This window comes from Sitophilus oryzae, unplaced genomic scaffold, assembly GCF_002938485.1.
Source record: "Sitophilus oryzae breed Bouriz unplaced genomic scaffold, Soryzae_2.0 scaffold_1181_pilon_pilon, whole genome shotgun sequence".
Classification (NCBI taxonomy): Eukaryota; Metazoa; Arthropoda; class Insecta; order Coleoptera; family Curculionidae; genus Sitophilus; species Sitophilus oryzae.
Window position 1 is genome coordinate 1065602 of NW_022145817.1, and position 19953 is coordinate 1085554.

The 19953-nt window shown below is 31.3% G+C and overlaps 2 protein-coding genes and 1 long non-coding RNA gene across 3 annotated transcripts in view; 1 reads left to right on the plus strand and 2 right to left on the minus strand.

The window, feature by feature from the left end:
- LOC115891450 overlaps positions 1-16084 on the minus strand; it is a 174274-nt gene extending 158190 nt beyond the window's left edge. Inside the window, exon 1 of the mRNA XM_030911902.1 lies at positions 15640-16084. Within this exon, the coding sequence (XP_030767762.1) occupies positions 15640-15859 (220 nt within the window). The 5' untranslated portion in view covers positions 15860-16084. The remainder of the gene's footprint in view (positions 1-15639) is intronic.
- LOC115891452 lies at positions 10376-12417 on the minus strand. Its single transcript, XR_004051856.1, has 2 exons — positions 12348-12417; positions 10376-10734 (listed from the first exon to the last, which is right to left on the minus strand). It is a non-coding gene; the product is annotated as an uncharacterized LOC115891452 (long non-coding RNA).
- A 620-nt stretch (positions 16085-16704) lies between the features above and the next one.
- Positions 16705-17751, plus strand: LOC115891399 (39S ribosomal protein L17, mitochondrial-like). The gene is made up of 3 exons (XM_030911843.1): positions 16705-17008; positions 17065-17239; positions 17408-17751. The coding sequence occupies exons 1-3, from the start codon at positions 16811-16813 to the stop codon at positions 17509-17511; spliced, it is 477 nt and encodes a 158-aa protein (XP_030767703.1). The 5' UTR covers positions 16705-16810; the 3' UTR covers positions 17512-17751.
- The last annotated feature ends 2202 nt before the right edge of the window (positions 17752-19953 follow it).

The following is a 19953-nucleotide window of genomic DNA, read 5'->3' on the forward strand; positions in this document are numbered from 1 at the left end:
GTAAAAATACTTGGAGTTAGATGCTACACTGTGTTCAAACAGATTTTTTTGGCTGATCCTATATATTATTATTTTTTCTAGTGCTTTTACAAAACCTTTCAACATTTGTTAAGAAAGTATATTAAGTACATCTATACTCTATACAGCTTGCAATCTGTTCTGAATTTTTCAACTTTTATCCTTCTTTTACTTCATTTACACTATAACAAGTTTTGCCATGACAAAACAAAAATTATTTATTATTAAGCATTAAAGTAATTTATATAGTTATATGACATTATTAATAGAAATTGAAGAATTTTGTAAAATCTATCAGAAGAAATTATAATATACCGGGTGTTTTTCAAACGTGGCTTGATTGACGTATTCAATTAGTTTCGGTTATTTCTTGTTTCACCTGAAATGACTACAACTTGGTTTTTAAATGGTACCGTCGGTATTTTTTTACTTTATTTGACAGAATATGGCATTGTGAATAGAATGATTTAATGTCAACTTTTGACATATTTACTCAAAAAAATTGTATTTTAAATTACAATCTAGAGTGCCATGATAAAAAACAACATGTAACCGGTTGTAAAGGTAACGACAGTTTGACTCGATATACGAAGTGTGTGGTACCAAATTACCTATTTACCAGGTACCAAAAAGGAAAAGACAAAAAATATTAGACGATCAAATCAATTTTTCCGAAGCTCCTTGATTAAAAATTAATGGTTTTAACACAGCCATGACACTAGATTGAATTTTAAAATGCTATTTTTTTTAATTGAAAATGTCAAAAGTTGACATATGATATATGTCATTCTATTCAGAATGTCATTTTCTATCAAATAAAGTATAAAAATACCGAGGGTACCATTTAAAAATCAAATGTTGTACTCGTATACATTTCCGGTGAAACAGGAAGTGACCGAAACTAACGGAATACGAATCAATCTCGATTTATGTCATATACCTACTAACATTCCGAATTTGGTAAACCCCGAATTTATTTTTTTTATCTGAAAAAATAAAAAAGTTATAGAGGTGAACCGCTTTTGAAAAAACACTCAGTATAGGCTGCGTCATTGAAAGAATCTGCAGATATTTTTCTATTTTAAATACGTAGTCGAATTTCAAAAATATATATTGAACACCCTGTAGCTCTACCTTAAATATCTACATATCAATATCTAATATTTTTTCTTCATCAACAAATTGAAATATTATAAAACTAGTTTTAGGTTACACCATTATACAAGAAATATACGTAAAAAAAGTAATAGAATTTTACGCAGAATCTAAAATAAAATAGGATATTACATTTTAAAAAAACATTATGTTAAATCCGCCACACTTTTTACAAAGTTACAGACGTAGGTAGGGATAGTTTCATATTATATTCTTTAATTATCCATCTAAAAATAAAATATTTATATACCTAATATAATACTTTAGTATCCAACAAGTGGCCATGAAAATCAAAATAAATATAATCCATGTCCAAAAATAAAAAATGTAAATAACGCTTTGAGGTTGAGGTATAAATTCGGTTCGAATCAGATAAGATATTTTTATTCTTTACCGAGAATTAAATTCGAAGAATTCCTAGTCCCTACTTCTTTGCCAAATTCAATAGTCTCCGCCCCTTTTTACGTTTTAATTTCTGCCACCAGTTGGCAGCATCGACTTATACAGGCTCATTGACTAACTATTAATACATAAACAAGGGTAAAAATATTATTTTTATGATTTAGTTAGAGACATATGTCAGATGGCAGTGAAGGAAAACAAAACAAAAGTATTTAAGTGTGGAGGATGTTTGAAGATCATAATTATTGAAACACTTTAACCGACTCTGTAACTCGTTACCCAAGGCAAAAAAGTTAAACGCAAACAACTTTATTGATAAATGTATTGTTTCTACTTTGAAAAATACTAATGGGCCTTAAAATTAAAAAATTTTTGAAAATTTTCTTGAATTTTTTTTTAGTAAAATGAGAATAATTTATTCGTAGTCGAAAAAATTGTTTCCGCGTGTTTTTTAGGGTCAAATATTTCAAGTTAATGTATTCAAAAAGCAGGAATTGCTATTTTAGGAACGAAACATTTTCTTATTTAACAACATGGCGGCTTTCACTTTGTTGTTTTGGAGATTAAGATGGGGTAGTTCAGTAGTCGCATACTAGACTAATAAAGTCGCAGTTCGGCCTTAACAGGTAGTATACTAGTCGCAAGATTGCCTAATTTAGTCATCCTAGAGTCTAGCTTGTGCCGCCCTCTATAATCTAAATAAACGAGGGAGTGGATAAACTATCGGTAATATATGTCGATGTATATTTAAATTTAGTTTTATATGTACCTTTCTTATGTCCCATTTTAATTAATTTTTTTTTATAAAAACAAAAACAGCACTGAACTGTATGACTGAACAGAACAATGAAGTGAAAATTTAAGATTTAAGGTTCAATACAGTTGCAAAAAGGTAGTGACTCGACGTCCTACCAACGTAAGAATAAGGAAATCTAAACAACGTTGGAATTAGTAAAACAGACGACGTTTGCATAACGTTGGAATAGGTCCTGAAACTGACGTCGGAAAACTCTATATTGTCCAACGTTGTAACTACGTTGTCCGAATCACCTAAAGATCACTTAAGCAAAAAAGGTTACAAGACAACGTTTATTCGACGTCGCAGAAGCTTCTACTTTGCTGTAGTACTAGTCCAACGTCGGCACAACGTTATAAAAACGTTTAAATTTATTTTAATACCCAAGGTAGGGAGCTAACTATTTTTTGTAACTAATCCAACGTTGTGTTTAGTAAACATGTGGTCGCAAGTCGTGAAAATGCTACTTGGGTGCCTAATTATTTTTTTTTTCACAATTTAATATTCTATATCATTATTTATCTGCATAATTGAAGACTTTTGAAAAAGTAAATCAACATTTTATATTAGTATTACCATATACAATTAAAATGCCAGGGTTACAACTGCACTATTAAATGGAGAATTTAGAGAGAATTGGATTGGAACAAGGGATCCCATATCTTGGCCTGCTAGGTCCTGTGATGTAACTCCTTTCGACTTTTTATGGGGGAAATTAGAAGGCCTTATATACAGGGTGTTTCAAAACATATGCGAAAAACTTCAGGGGGTGATGCCTTGTTCAAAATAAAGGGTAGTTTGCTTTATAAACGTTGGGTCAAAAGTCAACCATTAGGGAGATATCGCGGTACAAAGATGGCGGAAAAATAATGTTTTTATTTTTTATCTTGAAAACGAAAAGAGATAGACTAATGAAATTTTACGGAAACATTACTGTTATGCAAACACACTTTCTGGTAATTTTTTCACTTTTTTACAATTAGTGGAAGGGGTTGAAATAAGCTACCCCTATCATTCTTGTTAATGAAATTTAAAGAAAAATCTTATCAAACACATGCAAACAAAATTAATTGTGATAGTTTAGTTTATTTAGAAACTTTTTTATCTCTTGTGTTTTTTTGATAAAACTCACCGATTTGAAATTAAAAAATAAAATGTAAAGCATTACATGTCAGGACAAAAAACATTTTTAGATAAAGAATCTAGTGGACAGCTGTAATTTTTTTAGGAAAAAATCTAGTCGGCCGCTGTCACTTTTTAGGATGTTTCTAATATTGTTTTATTTGACCATTACCCTACTGCAATACGATTATTATTATTATCATTATTATCACTAGATTCTTAATCTAAAAATATTTTTAGTCCTGACATGTAATGCTTTACATTTTATTTTTTAATTTCAAATCGGTGAGTTTTATAAAAAAAATACAAGAGATAAAAAAGTTTCTAAGCAAACTAAACTATCACAATTAATTTTGTTTGCATGTGTTTGATAAGATTTTTCTTTAAATTTCATTAACAAGAATGATAGGGGTAGCTTATTTCAACCCCTTCCACTAATTGTAAAAAAGTGAAAAAATTACCAGAAAGTGTGTTTGCATAACAGTAATGTTTCCGTAAAATTTCATTACTCTATCTCTTTTCGTTTTCAAGATAAGAAATAAGAACATTATTTTTCCGCCATCTTTGTACCGCGATATCTCCCTAATGGTTGACTTTTGACCCAACGTTTATGAAGCAAACTACCCTTTATTTTGAACAAGAAATCACCCCCTGAAGTTTTTCGCATTTGTTTTGAAACACCCTGTTGTTAGTCTTTGTTTATTGTATCGATTTCAATTGTAATTACTAATACTAATATAGAATGTTAATTTACCTTTTCTAAAGTCTTTAATTATGCAGATAAATAATAATATAGAATATTAAATTGTGATAAAAATAATTAGGCAAATAGGTCAACACAAAATCAAGGCCCGCTTCGATACAAAGATCAAAAACCTAATATTTCTCTCATTCTTAGAAATAGATGTCCATAACTTTAGATCATTGGAAAGGGTAAAACGTCAGCATTTTTTAAAGTTCATAGCCAACTATGATTTCCGTTTAAAAAATTATATTTTTTATTATTTCTGACAAAAAGAGCAAGCATAGAAAAAAACTGACTACGCCACTGGATTGTGCCTAAAAAAGTGCCTTAATAACGTTTTTACAGAATTTTATTATTCCGCAAAATAAAAAAGTTATGGGCAATTTTCAAAATGGTAAAAAATTCAAAAAGACCCCGTATCTCATTTGGCAGTGAAAATATCAAAAGGCGGTTTACGCCATTAAACGATTCTCAGAAATCGAGCCCATGACATCTATGTCGGTTTTGCTCTATCTAGTCAGGAAATAAGGTTTTCTCTGTTAAAACAGACCAATTTCGACCACCCTGTACAACGAACTAGTGGAAAGAAAAAACATTTTAATTAATAACACAACACTGGAAATAGTAGAAGAATATATATAATTGGAACAACTAATACACAGCTCGGGATCTCTACTACCAGAAATCAACAGAAGAATTAAGTTAGCATGTTAGCATGTAGTACTTATGGAAGAAACTCTATCTAAAGAAGAAAACATTCGACCAATGTGTACTGCCAGTCATGACCTATGCATGCGAAACATGGACACTTAAAACGGACATCAAAAGAAAACTGCAGGTCGAACAACGAGTGGATAAGACAAAAAAAACCCAGGTAATAGATGTCATCCATAGAGTCAAATCCCTCAAGTTTCAGGACACCTGGCAAGAAAAACGGACAACAGATGGACCACAAAAATTACAGCATGGAATTAAAAGAGAAATTAAAAGACCGGAAGACCCGCGAGAAATTAAAAGACCGGAAGACAGACGAGGAATTAAAAGACCTAGAAGAAGACCGAACCTGAGATGGGACAATGATATGAGGAAATTAGTAGGGATAACTTGGACCCGCATAGCTAACAATAGACAACAATAGGCCCAATTACAAAGAGAATATGTGAGGGAGGCTACACCATAATTGGAAATGGTTGAATAAGCTGAAAATTATAATGATGATGATGGCATAAATATCTATTAAATTTAACCAAAAAAAGTATAAATTAAAAACAGCATTTAATTAAATATATCATTCATTCAGTAGGTATGTCTAAATTTAAATCTGGATGTTCTCGATAGTGCGTGTGCGTTGACTTGTCAAACACACGGTATGCGAAATGAAATATATTCTACATGATAACAGTATTTATATTAAAGCTTGGTATTGACCCAATTCCACGCCTTTTAATAGGCTTCATCTGGGTTGTTAATATCCTTGCTTAAATTTAGGATCGATGAAATGGCGAAGTGCGTTTGCAGTCTACATGCACTTTTGTGCATCGTATCGATGCGCTGTTGACAGACCAGATTAATTATTATTTTTAGCTAATAATCTACTAAAAATAAACACTTTAAAGATCTTAATATACTAAAATAAATAAATTTTATGTAAACATCTGGAAAAGATTGTGTTATTATTACTTCATTTTCTAGGTTTTTAAATTAATATACGGGGTAGTCAGTAATCGGTAAACTTTAACATATTCTGCAAATAAACATAAGTAAAACAGTTCGTATAAATGCATGTCCTAAAATGCTTTGTTTGGTAGATACAGGGTGTAAAAGTTTGATTTTTATTTCCTTTACTTCCAAATAATTTCTGAACAAACGTCGATATTTAGATGAAAATTGAGTCTGGGTGTTTTATGATATGAGAAATTTGATTTCGATCTGTCTGTATGACTCCTACATGTAGAGGGCACCGCCTACAAGTTTTTAAATGTTTTGAAGAGTAGTAACTTTTCGTCCGTCCCTGTATTACACTACTGAGAGAAAAAATATAGATTTCCGCCGTTTTTTACGTAAAAACGGTCTCTTGGTAAAAAATCGCAAAGGGTAACCGTTCGCAAGATATTTGAAATCGAAATAATCAATACAGATCATCAATGACAAAAAATTAGCTTGTTGACTAGATAGTTAAATGACTGAAATGGGGATGTATCAGGGTGTCCCATTTTCGTGAATTTCATGGGGTTTATCGTTTATGAGTCGAAATAAAAAGATTTTCACATCAGTGAACTCTTTTTTATGAAACTAAAGATGCCACACGCAGGTTTGTCGTATAACCCTCTTAGTTCCTAAAAAACAGTGCAAAAATGTTGCATCTTATAACAAGCTTATAACTTATCCAGAAGGGGAAAACTCTGTGTCCCCCCTGTACAAGAGAGATGAATTAAGAAAGTAAAATTTTTGTTTGCGTTATTTATTTATTAAAAAACTCAAATTTAATAAATTAGAGAACCTAAAATATTTTAAGTTAACGTCTTTTTGCCGTTAAGCATTAATAAGCATTAATCTAGACGGGGCCTAGTTTATTTACGCGGACACTAAACCGCCGGTCTTCAGCCAGTATATACAGGGTGTCCCAGAAATAAGTGCAAATATTTTAACTGGTAGTATAATTCAACCCCAGAAACACGCCTATGAAGTTTTTTTCGCATTTTGAAAATTCGAAATTTTTTGAAATTTTTTTTGGATTTTTTTAAATTTTTAGTTGAAAAACATAATTTCTTGATAATATGGCAACATAGGTATTAGATTGAATTTACAAGGAAGAAAATCCAGAAAAGATCCAGTGGTTCTGAAAATTTTAGCAAAAAATCATTTTTGTATAATAATCCACCTACTTCGCGAACGTCTTTAAACTCCCACAGCCGATATTTCATCAGCCGACCATTTTTAAAATAAAAATAGTCTGGGTACCTAGGTCGACTCAGCCTTAAATGAGTAGTACTTGGAATTCACAATCCTGAGGTAATAAATAATAAGCGGTTGGAGCGTAATGCTAGCCACATTACCTTCCTTGTATACAGAACGGCTCTAGTATGGCAGACTATACACCTTGCTACTCCCAAAGCGTTAAACGTTATATACGGGAGCTATTATTATTATTAGATCTTATGAAAATAAGTGAGTAGTACATTTTTACTCGATCAAGCCTTAGGGTACGAACATAGTGGAGGCAGGTTTCTGCTTTCCGGCAACCAGCGCCGTCTCTGGGGACCTATTCTTGACCACTCGCATCTTCAAATATCGCTCGCATCTCGCATCTCCTAAAAAGCCATATAACAATACACAGATGCGTAACTTTGCGTATATGCATCACGTGTATTGTATATGGCTATTTCGGAGATGCGAGAAGGATTCGGAAGTAGATAATTAAGAGGAAATTTACCTGATTAACTAACCTAACCTAACCAAACCATATTCAAACGCCGCGCCCGCCTCGCCGGGCCCGCACATAGATGTATTTGGTCTATAAACCTGGCCAAAAGTGATATTTTTTATTTTCATTTTTTATCTTAACTGAACACAAATCTATAAATACTAAATGTAAGCACGTTTATTAGTTATTAGCTTTTTTAAGTCGTAAGTTGACTATCAAATAAATAATATATTTCAGTTAAAAGTATGAATTATCTTGAGTGTATTCTGAATATTTCTAAGATTATAAAAATAGTGGAATTGTTTGTAGTGCTTTTTTTGCAAATTGTTCATAATAACTGTCATGGTGGATACAGAGCCAGCTTTGTTTGTTGGCTCTGTTCTATTTTATGCCATATTTTTATTTTGAAACGTTTCCTTCTATTCTATTTTTTTATAATGTTTTATATTTAAAAAATTAGTGGCATTTTTATAAGGTGTAAGACTATTCGGCAATATTCCGCATGGAAATTAGTATCCGTTCAATGCTTAAAGTCTCCAGCATTGGAATATGCACAAAAATCTTGCCAATATTTGCCACTGCCAAAAAAAACATTGATTTAAATAGATTCTTAAAGGAAATAGTCTTTACCCTATTAACACCCATCCTCGCTCAAATATCGTCTATAATATACAAATTACTTTCTTGTTCCAGCATCCTCATCCAATTGCTTGGTATGGCCCTATTTGATCGGTGGAAAGGGTTTCAGAGTAGAGGAAAAAATATTGTGTAGGAAAAACAAAATGGGGTTCCATATTAGCAACCTCTCCTCTAATTAATAATTAATATTACTAGCAAAAAAGCAAAAAAATCATAAAACATAATTTTGGCCAACTTTTAGTTCTTAATACCCCCTGTGCGCCGTCGGCGCGATTACCACTGAAATAAATAAATTTTCGTTCCGGTAAAAGCGAGAACGCCGATGAACGCTGGTTGACGGTGCCTGCCTGCTTTCACTGTGAACTAGCTGATTTGATAACACGCTTTAATTTTTCAAGGTTATAAGCACGAGGCGGCGCGGCGCGGCGCTACTATGTAACCATATACAGGGTGTCCCAGAAATAAGTGCAAGTATTTTAACTTAACTGGTAGTATAGTTCAACCCCAGAAACACGCCTATGAGGTTTTTCTAAATATTTTTTTGAAAATTCGGAATTTTTTGAAAATATTTTTGGAATTTTTTGAATTTTTTTTAGTTTTTATTTAAAAAATAGTTTCTTGATAATATGGCAACATAGGTAGTAGATTAAATTTACAAGAAGAAAATCCAGAAAGATCCAGTGGTTCTCAAACAAATCTCGAAGTATTGGATAGAATGTGTAAGGACTAAGAACTATTGTCTACAATAAAACGACGGAAAGCAGCATATTTTGGTCATATTTTTCGAAATAACAAATATAGTTTCCTACAGCTGATCGTTGAGGGAAAGATTGAAGGACGAAGAGGCATCGGGCGTAAACGGTTTTCCTGGTTACGGAATTTGCGCCAGTGGTTTAATATAGGAGAGGCCAGTGCAATTATCCGTTTGGCTCAAGACAGGGAGGAATTCCAATTGATGGTCGCCAACCTCCGATGAGGAGAAGTCAGATCAGGTGCGGCAGTTGCTAGATAGCTGTTCTGTGACTTGTGCGTTGAAGTTCTTCTCAATATCGTTAAACTTCTTAACAATTATGGTGTACTCACTTGCAGAAAAAGTGGAAATAATCGAACTTTATTTTAAAAATAATGACTGTAGCAATCGGGTTCCGCAGATATTCAATGAATGCCATCCTGAAAAACACCTTTATGGCAAAATTGTTCGCGAGTTAGTAGCAAAATTTCGCGAAACTGGTTCCGTTATGAATAAAAAGAGGCAGAGGGAAAACCCTGTAGTAAATGAAGCTATGGAGGAATTCGTATTGGGCCAAGTTGCCATGGATAGTACGCTGAGTACAAGAAAATTAGACAATGCAAAATTAGCCGGCGTGAATCGTACCAGTGTCCAAACCATAGACTTAGAATAAAATATAGACTGAGCATCTCATTCATAAATAGCTGGAAGATGCGGACAGACAACGTCTTGTTATTGTTGTGTTATTGTTTTTGGCTCTAACGAGTGCGACACGAGCGATAGATAGGCTGTCTCCGTCGTAACGGTCGTTTCCTGGCGGCTCTGCCGCCCAACGCAACACTGTCTTTTGTTTCTTCAGTGCACCTGCACCCTCGGTATCATAGGCGGGTATTTTTTTATTTTAATGAAGCTATAATTCAATTAAAAATATATCGTATTTAAACTTTTTTATATTATTAAGATTTAGGATAAAGAAAATAGTTTAATATAAAGCAAAGTTTAGGACTTAGAAAAAAAATACGTCTTAGAGTCTAAAAACGATAAAAATAATAAAGTACGTGTTATAGAAGAAATTTTAATAATCGAAATTATTTAATTTTTGAAATTGATGATAAATTATTAATTTAATAAAATATTAATTTTAGTCAAACATTTACAACTCTAATATTAATCAAAACAGGATCTATTCTATAGATATAATAGAACAGAAAGAGAAAAAACTTTATAATTGTTTAATTTTTTTTTCCGGTAAAAGTGATGTCTTATTATGTAAATTAGAAAAAACAGGAATCTGTTCCATTAAAGCAAGCTTTTAGGAAGTGAATAAAATGAAAACTACATTTATTTAACTCGTTACTGTCTTTATTATAGAGTAAGTATAATAATGGTAATGGTGACTATACTTTATTCAATGGAAATATGCACCAAATTCAAACAAATATAAAAGGCATGAGTATAAACAGTATTACTACAGTAATATTGAACATTGGTTCAAAAATATTACATTAATATAATACAATATTACTGTAGGTATTACTGTCAACGTGCAAGCTTGTTTGAAGCTTGATGTATTTGTATGCGCTTGGTACATCTTGGCGTTGGAAAATGTATAGAAAATTATTAAGAAAAACTAGTACGTAATGGGGGATATCTTGATATACAGAGTGGTCGGAATTGTATTCAGGAAACTTTGGCAGCATAATCTGCAAATAAAATCAGTAAAAAAAATAGTATAAATTTATGTCCTAAAATGCTTCGTTTCAGAGATACAGAGTGTAGAAATTTCATTTTTATTTCGCTTTTTTCCAAATAATTTATGAAGAATGTATTGATTAATTCGTTTCCAAATATCTTGAGAACTATACTTGTGGCGAGTGTCAACAAGAGACCTTATTAAGTAAAAAACGTTGGAAATGTAAATTTTTCTCAGTAGTTTTATATAGATACAGACAAAAAGTATTACTCTTCAAATAACTTAAAAAATATGTAGGTGGCGCCCCCTATTAGTAAAAGTCAAATTGACATCTAAATCTAATTTTTCATGTCAAAAAACTCCCAAACGCCAATTTTCGTCCAAATATTGACGTCACTTCAGAAATTATTTGGAAAAAAATCGAAATAAAAATGAAACTTCTACACCCTGTATCTCCGAAACGAAGCATTTTAAAAACTTACAAGTTCATTTTTTTAGAAAGCCAATGCAACATTTCTGAGTTTCAAATAAAGATAAAAAACAGTAAAACATATAATAATAATATGTAAATTATTTTCTTGGATACATACATATATGGCAAATAATAACAGATTGTTTTATTAAAGATTTACGTTTTGGTTAATTCTAAAACTATCTTCAGATTATATGTGATATTACTTAAGTGATATTACATTATAAAAGAAAAAATGAAAATTATACCTTATAATCGAAAAAAAACGGCGTCAGCGATGGCTATGAAATGAAGATCGCTGTCATTTTATATGTAAAATTATATGGAGTATGTATCGATGGTTTTTTCCAAGCCAACTGGACGCCGTTTTTTTCGATCATACGGTATTACAAATTAATAATAGATTAACAGTCGAGAAAAAAAAAGAAAAAACTCTAGGTAAGTACTGGATAAATTTTAAAATGGCATATTTATTTTATCTTTGTTTAATATAAAAAAAACGAAATATCTACCTGGTTTACATAACCCTGTATAATTTGTGAAATAATAATGGACAAAAATGCAAGCGGTAAGAAAAATATTTACAAAAAATATGTACTTGTTTACATTTCTGGACCATTGTTCGTCATTTTTGTTATCATAATGGTGACCCTATCATAAAAACGTAGTTATTTCTATACCTGATGTGAAACTATAGGGAAAAAGTAATGTTTGTAAAATATTTTAGTCTTGAAAAAAAATAAGGAATGTTTGGTATTTTAAAATGTTTGGTAGCTTGTAATTTTTTCGACTTTCTCGATTGTTTATAGTTTATAATAAGCCTTAAAAATTGTTGTTTCATAATGGAATATCATTCTGGAATTCCTGTATGTTATTTTAGATTCTAAGGATGGTTTTAGAATAAAAAGAAACACATTTTTCATAAAAAAAAGCATTAAATTAACCAATGCCCAAGAAAATAATGTGTCTACTTCTTATGTACTTAATAATGTATCTACTCGTTATATTAATAACGAGGTTAGTAAGAACCTTTACGTAAATGATAAATATAAAAAATACAGATTTTCCAGGGTTTATAATTTACTAAATTATTATCTAAATAAGCGCCTTTCTACAACGCCACTGACGCCAAAATAGTAAATTTGACTTACCTGTGGAATGTTGTTCCAGGACTTAAATAGTCCAATTTCTTACAAATTTGGCACCGACGAACCATGTTTTATAGTTTTTAAATAAAAAGTAATCAAAAAAAACACTAAACCGACACTATAAACTAAGAAAATCCAAAAAAAAATAAAATAAACACTAAATAAATCATTACAAACTAAGAAAATCCAAAAAGTAAATAAAATAAACACTAAATAAATCACTACACACTAAGAAAATCGAATCCAAAAAAATACAAAATCAAAACATCCAATAAAAACAATAAAATAGCCATGGAGAAACTGTGACAACAAGGTTTTGCGACACGTGCTTTACTCTACTATGGCTCTACTACGAGAGAATAAAGAATGAACAGGCGACCCGGCGATTGATGGGTGTTGCCAAATTGTAAAGAATTTGTCATTTTTAAATAGTCTCCGACTTATAATTTAGTAGTATAGGGACTATTTAATACATCTTTCTGCTATTAAACACTACTTTATTAAAATACAATTTTAATATCTCAATATATGTGTATAACAACAACAAAAAATATTAATAATATTTTAGACGTGACAACATAGGCTGGAGGCGAAAGACTCAGACGGCCGAGGTCAGCTGCACCCAGGAGTAAACATGTTTACAAAAATTAATATTTGACCGCGCTTAAATGTAAATAGTGTAGTCTATATTTTATTCTAAGTCTATGGTCCAAACGATATTAAAAAAACACAAGTTCCACCCGTACAAAATTCAGTTGGTACAAGAACTCAACGAAGACGATTTTGATCGTCGCTTGCAATTTTGTGAAACTGTGAGTGAACGAGTGACGAATGATAATAATTTCCTATTTAATGTGTGTTTGGTTTGGTTTGGAGTTTGGTTTCGGATGAGTGTACTTTCTTTTTGAACGGTGTAGTTAATCGGCATAACTGTCGGTACTGGGCTGAGGGTTTTTTCACGAGGTGCACACACAAAACCCTCAGAAATTGAACGTGTAGGCTGGTATTTTTGGAAATTCTATTTTGGGTCAGTTTAACGATATTGAGAAGAACTTCAACGCACAAGTCACAGAACAGCTATCTAGCAACTGCCGCACCTGATCGTTCAACTTTGTGGCAAGTGAAAAAATGCGTAAACATCTAGAAATAATAAGAAAAAACAGCAAATTGGTCGAAGGGATTTATCCTTATCATTTACTCTGATAAATGTTTAAATAAACTTTTCAAATTTCAATCCTTCATATTTTCTCAATGACTCGACCGATTTTCAAAAACGAAGCGGGAAAGTATAGAGAATAAAAAGCCCTTTTCATTGCGGTACCACTTGACCCCCCTTCCCATTTGAAAAAAGTTGGGGGATGACACCCCCGCTTAGAGGGTTAAAGATTTTGCAATCATTTTTGGAGCAAAAGTTGTCCCCCTCACAAACAAAATTGACGTGTTTTTGGATTTTTTGAAAAAAAAAATATCCTGGCCGTTATGCCTTGCGGAACGTTTTCGATGGACCACCCTGTATATATTTAAATGTTTCTATTAGATATTCAAAATAACACTAATTTTAAATACTTTTGGTTTGAGACAGTGCAAATATTCTCAGGGCTAGTAGATCTCCATAAAGGAAAGAAACATATTTTCTCTTTACGGATTTTCAAATAAGCCAAAAATAACCGAGATATTTTTTTACTTTGAAAACTTCCAAAAAAAATTTTGTTTAAATTTTGAGAAACTCTGGATTTTTTTTCTGGGTTTTCTTTCTTGTAAATTCAATCTACTCTACTCTCGACTCTACCTATGTTGGTCATACTGTCAAGATATTATGTTTTTAAAACTAAAAATTAAAAAAATTCCAATTTTTTTTTTCGAAACATACTAATTTAAAAAAAACTCCCGAAAAAAACCTTGTTAATGTGTTTCTGGGGTTAAAATATGCCGTCCCTAAAAATATTTGCACTTATTTTAAGACTCACCCTGTATATTAAAGAAATAACCTTTTGCACGATCTTTGATTTTGAAAGAAAATAATCTATCGTAATGTTCTATACAAATTCATTTTCTGTCATAATAGCTAAAAAGCATGCCTGATTATAAAGTTTTTTGGCCATATTTACTGTATATTATTATATCATTGTACATTACATACCTATAACAAAGTCTATATCCCAAAAATTCAACTACAAAAAATATGTACCTATATATGATATCAATTTTAGTTACATAATCGAGGGCGCGATATTTAAATTCATTGTTGCCAACCATGGACATTTTGGGCGCCGCGCTGACTAACTGGAATTTAAATTTCGCGCTGAGGATTCAGGTGGTAACCCTGCTCTAAAAAATGTCAAGTTGCCATATTTATTTATTTATTTCCTGACATTGTCATTCGTTTTGACACTTTAGTTTTTTATTGCGAGTTTTTAGTATTTTTTGGTGTAAATAAATAGTGTTGTGATACTTTAAACTTAAAAGTGTTTACTAGCAGACCTTGCAATAGAATATTATTCTTTTGAGAACCTCTTTTAGTGCGAAATGGTACAAGATAGCTTAATCGCTTTATAGCCGCAAAAAAATCATCGCAACTTTATAAGAATATTTTGAACAAAAAAGCGGTGGTAATAATGGCCCTTTATATCCTTTAAGTTGAATTTTGTTGATATAAATAATAACTGTTTATATATTTATCGAGATATGTATAATCAATATTTTTTTGTTTCCTAAAATATTTTGATTAAAAGAAAATAATATATAAAAGTGGCAACGCTTAATCACGTAACTCAAAGTTTTGATATTTGGTATGAACTGTATATTTATACGCTTATATAAGTACGCGTTATATTTTTCCCCAAAATCGTAGTCTTACCGAAAAATAATTCGATAACCAGTATAAAAAAATATTTAGAAGATTAATTTAAAATATTTTAGACAGAAAATTAATCTAAGATATTTTCAAAATGGCGGGACTTATGTACTTCCAGAACTGGATTTTATTAACTATGCATTTTCTAATAATGTTATGTCAATCAATTAAAAATAATTAGTTTAAGATTATATTTTTTCAGATCATCAATTTGGTGTTTTATTTTTGTTATTATTTTACCTATACTTATTTGTTTATTTTTTATTTATTTTCAAAAATTATTTATATTATTTATTCTGTCAAATATATAAAAAATTGGACCATTTTAGTTGAAGATTAATTAACGAAGTATTGGGTTTTAATAATTACAGTATTTGCGTCATAAGATTTTTAAAGTAACTTAAAGTTTAAAAAAAAATAAACCCAACAAAAAAAACTCACCTTTCCTCCTTCCAAAGGGCCCTAAAAATGCATTATTCTTCCCTACGATATTATCGTCAATGTACTTAATCAATTTATTCACGTCCTCGCCACTTTTCTTCAACAAATTGTTGACCGAACCGCTTTTCTGTTTCGGCGACCTGGCGGGATAATCTTCGGGAAAAGTGTACAATTTTCTGTTCCCATAAGACTTTCGGATAGTAGTGGTGGTAGTGGTCATCTTAACATCTTCAAAAACAACGCCGCACACACAAAAAGTTGTTAGAAATGATCGAAAATCAGCAAATTAGCCGGCAAAGCCGCGATAAAAATACGACGCTCGGTACGATTACTAGATGCAGTCCGCGAAACAAACTTTTCGCCGATCTTTCACGCGCAATACACACACACTATCCGTCTGATTTCTGGTAAGTTGCAGGAACTCACAGATCGCAGTAGCCTGCGATAACCGACCAGACGCGAATCGATTTAGCGATGACGGTTTAGCGCAGGACCTTTAAATAAATGTGGGCCTGCAAATGTTCCTGCTAGGCGCGAGCTTTTAAACTTGTTTCAACTACAGGCAACCAGTAATACACAAATAGAACAACTGTGAATGCAAGTAATAGCAACCAATTAAACATATTTTGATGGAAACCATTGACAATATATAAACGAAATACATAAAGGATGGGTACCGATTATTTTATGTATTAATAAAATACACCGAAAAAGAAAAAAATTGTAAAATAAAATAATAAAAATCAAATATGGCATTCCATATCCCTTAGGCATATATTTTTGGTTGTTTCGGGTTGTTTCAGACTTGTATCAGTAAAAATTTCGATTGAACATTAAACATAAACATAAAGAATACATCTTTGAAAAAACAATAAATCTAATGAAATAAATTAAAATATATTTAACGCCTATTCTTGAACAATATTTTCAAAGGTAGTTTTATTAATGTACAAAAACTACGCTTTTACCTCAAAAAATATTTTTGCGTTAGGTTTTTACGCGGCCATTTTGACGCGGTTTTTTAGATTGCTCTATGGTTAGTGGTTGTTTATAGTTGAATTATCTGTGGCAATGATCTGTGGTTAGTAGTTAACCTACAAAAATTTGTTGCCAATGTTCTAAAATTTTATTCATTTTATTTATCAAATTAAATACAAATATTTAAGTAACGATGAATCAAGCAGAAGTATCCAAGTTGGTGTCTCAATTAAAAACTAGGGTGAATCCTAGATTACGCAAATTTAGAAACCCCAAGGGTCCAGAAGGCCGATTAGATAAACTAAGAAAAACTGTAACAGCGCTCATAAAACATGAGAGATTAGAATTAAATTACCCTAGAGCGGACGAGGCAAGAATGTACGCTGAAAGGGTAATGAATATAGTATGGTTTTTTAAAACGTACTTGAGGTACAAATTGCTTTTTAGTTGATATCAGATGCAATTCGTTATGGAGATACGCATAGAACCACAATGGAAATGGCAGATTATTGGCTTGTAGAAAAACAACTTGTTCATAAACTATTCAAAGTATTAGCGCCCAGATATGAGAACTACAACATTTCATACACTCGATTGTTAAGAGCTCCACGACCATATCCAGGTTAATATATTCTCATTCAAGATACAAATTGAATTTAATATTTTGACACACAGTATACGTAGTACAACAGAAAGTGTTTGTGTTTAGTTTTTTGGTGTATCCTGCAATGTTTTCTGTTATTTATAGTAAATATGTGTTCAACTGTTCGCAATTAATCTTAATTTGTAGGTCCTGAGGATGAAAAAGCTGTACTCGAACTGAGAGGCAATCCTTATCCACCTCTACTTCTGACAACACCTCAAATAAAAATCTTATTCATAATATACTTTTAGAAGAAGCCAAAAAAGCATATAGAGCTAAGAAGTATGCAGAAATTGCTGCTAAGATTGATGGTGTTGAAGTGCCAGTTGACTTAAAAGTATCGAATTTAAATTTGGAGGAATCTAGCAGTTCTGAAGTAAATCATGATGATTCCTCCAGTAAAAGCCCATGATATTAAAAAATATAACTTGTAAGGTAGCACTTTTGTAAATAAATAATAGTTGTATGGCAATATAGGTACCTACTTCCATCAAAAAACAAAAACCTACATGAAAATGTGAGGGGCCTTATTTCTGTTATTACTACAGTATGTCCTGGATTGTCTTTACAAAAGGAAAAACTTTTTTATTATTGACATTTTCAAAAAATGCATTTTTCGTAAAAAAATTTGCTTATTCTAAAAAGGTTAATCTCGTTTATACTTTTCAAAATTTCCATACTGTTTTAGAGAAAATTTAAAAAAAAACATCCTACAAATCATAACATTTAATCATCATAGTTCAAAAATGAACATTTTTTTTATTTAGAGTATTTCAAAATTTTTAACGGCTTCGCAGATACACGCAGTATTATTTCATATGACACTTTCAATGTTAAAATACAAAAAAAAAATCATTGGGTGGCTTTGATAAAAATTTACTGTGGAAAATGCCATATGAAATATAAAACCGCAAATATCTGCGAAATTATTAAAAATTTTGAAATACTCTAAATACAAAAAATGTTCATTTCTTAATTCTCCGTCTATTGAAAAAATAATATACAGGGTGTTAATTTAAAAAAACAAAGAAAAATTATTTTATATTTTAGAAAGTTTTCTACGCTAAACTTTCTAAAATACAAAATAATTTTGAACATTCTGTATAATTTACGATTTTCATATTTATAGCAAAGTAAGTACCGGGCGGCCAACTAACAATGGACGCCGGCTGTATCTCGGAAACTACTTATCGTATAACTTTGGGAAAAAAATTCTAATAAGTAAATCGATCAAGAGAAATCGCTGGAAATTATTTTCAAGTTCGAAAAATGCCCGCTAGGGGGCGTTTTTCTAATAGCCAATCAGAAAACAGGGTTTTTCTCAAAAATATGCAGGTGAACAGGTATTTTAAATATTACTATTGTAATCATCGAGAAATCTGTAATTTTTTTGATAAAAGTATTTTGCACTATCTCATAAAATAAAGTGGTGGGGGAAGGTTAAACTTGTTTTTATTAAAATAAGGATAACTCTGGTTTGGGTTAACCGATTCAAACAAACTAGGGCTCGTTTAAAAGAGCTTTTTTTCCTTAATTATCTCCAGTATAAATTTAGTTTTCACAATTTTTTTCGTGGCCGCTAGAGGGCGCTGTTTTACATCATAACAGATATTGCGCTTTTGCATAAAAAAATTACATAGGAGGCTATATTTCTCTTTGCACAGTTAAATCGAGCACAAAATTTCCAAAATATCAGCGCAAACCGCAACTTTCTATCTTCTCTCTAACCGGAGATATTAAGAGAACAAATGATGTTAGGTTGTCGCTTAGGATTATATAGTCTAAAAATTATAGTAATAGGCTAGGAAACAAAAAGAGGTAAATTGGTTACGTCAAAATATCTAAACAAATTAAAGTTTCCTTTTAATACAATTTAATTATTATTTCTCCATGTTCGTTGTTGATTCGATCCTATCAATTAAAACCCAGGCATATTCAATCCGATGACCTAGCTGGCCATGGAAGTATGCCGCTCCAGCGTCTCTATATCCAGGGGGTGACAGTGAAATAGGAAAATTGGAAACAGTCATTAGTGTCATTCCTGTTTTATCTCCTCACGACAAGTATGGCCGCCTAGACAAGGACAGCATTGTTTTTGTCTAACTATTGTCTAACTTCACAGTTTAGGAATTGACAGATTTCAGTTTCAGAGACAACTTCAGATTTGTTCTAGAACAAATTCGAAAATATTCGACGCCATTTTAATTCATTCCGTTTAGTTTCGTTTTGGAAGTCAATTTAATATTTCGGCTGAAATTTATAAATATAATGGTAATAAAGTATATAAAATATATATTACATGAAGAATCCTGGAGAAAACGACGTTTCTGCAGTAGTAGGTATGTCCCATGTATATGAAAAATAGGTAGTAAATAAACACTGTTTTTACATTTTTTAGATGCAAGAATATGGTATTATAATATCTTTGATCGGCGATTTTTCTGAAAAATGGAAGCAATTTACAGCAAGGTAAGATCATTTTTAACTATAGCCAACATTAGTTATCTCCAGTATGTGCGATTTATTGTCAATAATGCAATAAATCGGACTGATAATCTGATTATGTTATCCGACTAAAAAGTCTCTTTTGCTTCTTTTTTTTTGATTTATAAGCCAGGCCTCTTTGGGAATAATGGACGCTTTTTTAAACAGTATATTTATATTTTATACCTATTGATATTTTTACATTGTTA

Bases quoted from the DNA above. Each gene is read 5' to 3' on its own strand.
- LOC115891399 (XM_030911843.1), top strand. From the start codon at position 16,811: ATGAATCAAGCAGAAGTATCCAAGTTGGTGTCTCAATTAAAAACTAGG. The intron at 17,009-17,064 runs GTAATGAATATA...ATTGCTTTTTAG, and splicing joins CAAGAATGTACGCTGAAAGG to TTGATATCAGATGCAATTCG. The intron at 17,240-17,407 runs GTTAATATATTC...CTTAATTTGTAG, and splicing joins AGCTCCACGACCATATCCAG to GTCCTGAGGATGAAAAAGCT.